This window comes from Sprattus sprattus, assembly GCF_963457725.1.
Source record: "Sprattus sprattus genome assembly, chromosome: 3".
Lineage (NCBI taxonomy): Eukaryota > Metazoa > Chordata > Actinopteri > Clupeiformes > Clupeidae > Sprattus > Sprattus sprattus.
Genome location: NC_137922.1, coordinates 15,372,121 through 15,376,161, shown reverse-complemented (window position 1 = coordinate 15,376,161; position 4,041 = coordinate 15,372,121). Strand labels below are relative to the sequence as shown.

The 4,041-nt window shown below is 45.3% G+C and overlaps 1 protein-coding gene across 2 annotated transcripts in view; it reads left to right on the top strand.

Moving 5' to 3' along the window:
• Nucleotides 1-3,831, top strand: part of dync1i2b (dynein, cytoplasmic 1, intermediate chain 2b) — an 11,578-nt gene extending 7,747 nt beyond the window's left edge. For both annotated transcript variants that reach the window (XM_080834660.1, XM_080834659.1), the window contains exons 12-16: nucleotides 119-252; nucleotides 533-677; nucleotides 1,432-1,572; nucleotides 1,724-1,849; nucleotides 2,967-3,831. In XM_080834660.1, the coding sequence (XP_080690786.1) occupies nucleotides 119-252; nucleotides 533-677; nucleotides 1,432-1,572; nucleotides 1,724-1,849; nucleotides 2,967-3,080 (660 nt within the window). In that variant the 3' untranslated portion in view covers nucleotides 3,081-3,831. The remainder of the gene's footprint in view (nucleotides 1-118; nucleotides 253-532; nucleotides 678-1,431; nucleotides 1,573-1,723; nucleotides 1,850-2,966) is intronic.
• The last annotated feature ends 210 nt before the right edge of the window (nucleotides 3,832-4,041 follow it).

Genomic DNA, 4,041 nt, shown 5'->3' with positions numbered 1-4,041 from the left:
TTTAGGAGGTAGTCCATGTTTTCATGTATGTTGTAATGCATGTCCTTCATAAAATCTCTGTGTATACATGTAGATGTGTGTGTAAGCTGAGTGTGTGTCTCCTTGGTGGGGTGTGTAGGACAGTCTGGAGCTGGTGTTTAAGCAGTCCAAGGCAGTGGCTGTCACCTCCATGTCCTTCCCCCTGGGCGATGTCAACAACTTTGTGGTGGGCAGTGAGGACGGCTCAGTCTACACAGCATGCCGACACGGCAGGTGTGTGTGTGTGTGTGTGTGTGTGTGTGTGTGTGTGTGTGTGTGTGTGTGTGTGTGTGAGAGTGTGTGTGAGTGTGTGTATTTTTGGTGTGCCACTTCAGTGTTCAGGCGTTTGTTTTAGTGAACTACTGCTTGGAGTTCCAAATGTTGGTTGCATGAAGACGTAACTAAAGTTGTATTTGTGTGTGCCGTGGATGTGTGTGTGTGTGTGTGTGTGTGTGTGTGTGTGTGTTTGCATGTGTGTGTTTGCGTGATGGTGCCGTGGGTGTTAACATTGCAGCAAAGCGGGCATCGGTGAGATGTTTGAAGGCCACCACGGGCCAATCACAGGACTCCACTGCCACACAGCGGCCGGCCCAGTCGATTTTTCCCACCTGTTTGTCACCTCGTCCTTCGACTGGACCGTCAAGCTCTGGAGCACCAAGGTAGGCCTGCTGTCATACTACACCACCATGCATTCACCAGTCAAACTACACCACCAGGCATTCACCAGTCAAACTACACCACCATGCATTCACCAGTCAAACTACACCACCATGCCTCCACCAGTCAAACTACACCACCAGGCATTCACCAGTCAAACTACACCACCAGGAATTCACCAGTCAAACTACACCACCATGCATTCACCAGTCAAACTACACCACCAGGCATTCACCAGTCAAACTACACCACCATGCATTCACCAGTCAAACTACACCACCATGCATTCACCAGTCAAACTACACCACCAGGAATTCACCAGTCAATCTACACCACCAGGCATTCACCAGTCAAACTGCACCACCATGCATTCACCAGTCAAACTACACCACCATGCATTCACCAGTCAAGCTACACCACCATGCATTCACCAGTCAAACTATACCACCAGGCATTCACCAGCCGCTTATTCGTATAGGACAGACATAAGGTGGTGCATCAATAAGCAATTAATAGACGGACTATAATGAAATTATAAATACATTTTTTTATAATAGAATACAATTATTAAAATAAGTCCTAACAGAGCAAACAAATCTAGAACTTGCCATAATTAGCTAATTTTACGTCACGGATTGTACATGCTTTTTGCTGGGGAGGAGGGTGGGGGGTGAGTGCGGGGGATTGCCAACGTCATTCTGATGGTCTCTCTGAGTGTAGACAAGTGTAAATGGAGATGTTTTTTTTTGTGTGTAGAACAACAAGCCGTTGTACTCGTTTGAGGATAACTCGGACTACGTGTATGATGTCATGTGGTCTCCCACACACCCTGCCCTGTTTGCCTGTGTGGACGGAGTGGGACACCTGGACCTGTGGAATCTTAACAACGAGACAGAGGTACACACACAAACACACATACACAGCCCCACACACACACATGCACACACACACACACACACACACACAAAATGAAATGCAGCCTGTCTAACACTAATTAGGTCAGATACATCCATTCTCATCCAATCTTTCTGATTGCCTGTCATTGCAGGTTCCCACTGCGTCGGTGACGGTGGAGGGAAACCCCGCGCTCAACCGTGTGCGCTGGGCCCCCTCGGGGAGGGAGGTTGCCGTGGGCGACTCGGATGGCCAGGTCCTGATCTACGATGTGGGAGAGGTGAGCTGGACTCAATAACTCGATAACCACAACAGCACAGGCTACCCTCCAGCTCCAGTTAGGCAGAAACAGGCTGTCTAGTTTAAATCAGTTATATTTGTATTCACACTATCAACACTTTCAATATGTTTTGTATTCGCTAAATTCCATACAGAATGACATCATTAACTGAATACTTTTTAAAGTTAATTTTAGCATTAAATCTTTATCTGAAAACTTTATCAGAACTTAACTGGTCCTCCTAGTAGGCTTTAAGCTGACAGGGTTCATGAGATCCAGACGTTACTAACAGGGCTAAGACAATATCCTCAAGTGCTCTCTGGACTGGTGTGTGTGTCTGTGTGTGTGTGTGTGTGTGTGTGTGTGTGTGTGTGTGTGTGTGTGTGTGTGTGTGTGTGTGTGTGTGTGTGTGTGTGTGTGTGTGTGTGTGTGTGTGTGTGTGTGTGTGTGTGTGTGTGTGTGTGTGTGTGTGTGTGCCTGTGTTTGCATGTTTATGTGTGTGTGCCTGTGTTTGCATGTTTGTGTGTCTGAGTGTGTGTGTGTGTGCGCGCGTGCCTGTGTTTGCACGTTTGTGTGTGTGTGTGTGTGTGTGTGTGTGTGTGCCTGTGTTTGCATGTTTGTGCACCCTGCGGTGGTGCCTGCAGACTCTTGGACAGCCCTGTTGACCCTTTTGACATCCGCTGAGGAGGGTGGGTCATTGGGGGTAAATTAGCCCTGACCTTTTGACAGATAGGGGAGTTGGGGGTGGGTGTTGTTAATGGGAGAAGGAAAGAGGAGAGCAACAGAGAACATATATCAGGACAGTGATCACCTCCGGAGAACATTCATTAATCCGGTGCAAAACATATATCAAGCGCCAAACAGAGGTAACTGTGTCTGGCTCGAGCTGTTTTTTAGTCTGCTTATGTTTATATGGCACATGGTTCAGTCTCAGCTCTGATAAAAACAAAAGTTAGGTATGGTGTGTGGACACTGACTTTGTACATTTGTCGCTTGTTTTATGGTAGACATGTTCAGCCTTGAGTTGGCAATTAGCTGGTAGGTGTCATAAGGTTAAATTGAGTATAACAGTTGTTACCAAAATCAACTTTTCTTTCTTTTCTTTGTCTTTCTGCAGCAAATTTCTGTCCCTCGTCAGGATGAATGGACGCGCTTTGTGCGCACGCTCTCTGAGATTAACGAAAACCGGGAGGATGCCGAGGAGCTCGCCGCCCAGCGATTGGCTGCCTGATCGCCAAGGCAACCTGGAATCAATCCCGTTGCTCTTGGGTTCCGGCCTGCACTCTCTTCCTACGTGTTTTTATTTAAACAGATACCTGGCATGAAAAATTACAAACTTCCACATTCAGAATTGTTTTGAACTAGCTCTACCAACACTAACTCAGAACTTACCACTCAGATATGCAAAACTTTTTATCTTTCAACTTTTTTGTAGTGCTGTTTTTCAGTGCATTAACTTAAACGCTCAACATTGTATTTATTTAGGAATGAGGTTTTGTTATTTTTATTCCTCGTACTATTTTATTTTATAATCTAAGCAGTATAAGCAATGTTAAAAACATTTAACAGTTACATTAGACACTACTTAGGGTCGGGGGTCAGGTGCTTTTCTCCTCCTGACGCTGTACCACGTGTAGTAAGATGAGGAAAAAGCTAAAGCTAAGCTATCACAAGTGCAGTCCAGTAGTGAGTTTCCACCTTTTGGACCCTGATGCCTTAAGCCCCACCCACCTCCCAGCCCAGCGCACCAACCAGCCTTGAGTTCCGTCGAACCACACCTCAATAGATCCTTAATACCCAATTTAGTTGCAGTCATAAAGGGTCTGTTATCCATCCATCCAACCATACAGAACAATAGAGGTAAATGTAGATTTACCATATAGCCAGTCCAGTCACAGCTTCCATAACAGTTTCTTATCCCATGTAATGTAGGACTGTAGAGTTTGTACTGTATGACCTACTTTGTTAACTCTCTGATTATAATAGAGGGAGAGTGTTGGATTGAGTTTATGCTGAGGTCATGACCTCTATACCTCTTAAGTTTCTCCTAAATCAACGCATGCATTCATTTCAAACAGGAAAACAATTAGCATAATTTTAACCACAGCACACATTTAGAATCTGTTTTATTTGGACAACATCCATAATCATACATTTCATTTTGTGGCATGTTTCTCCAGCAAGTGCTTGAC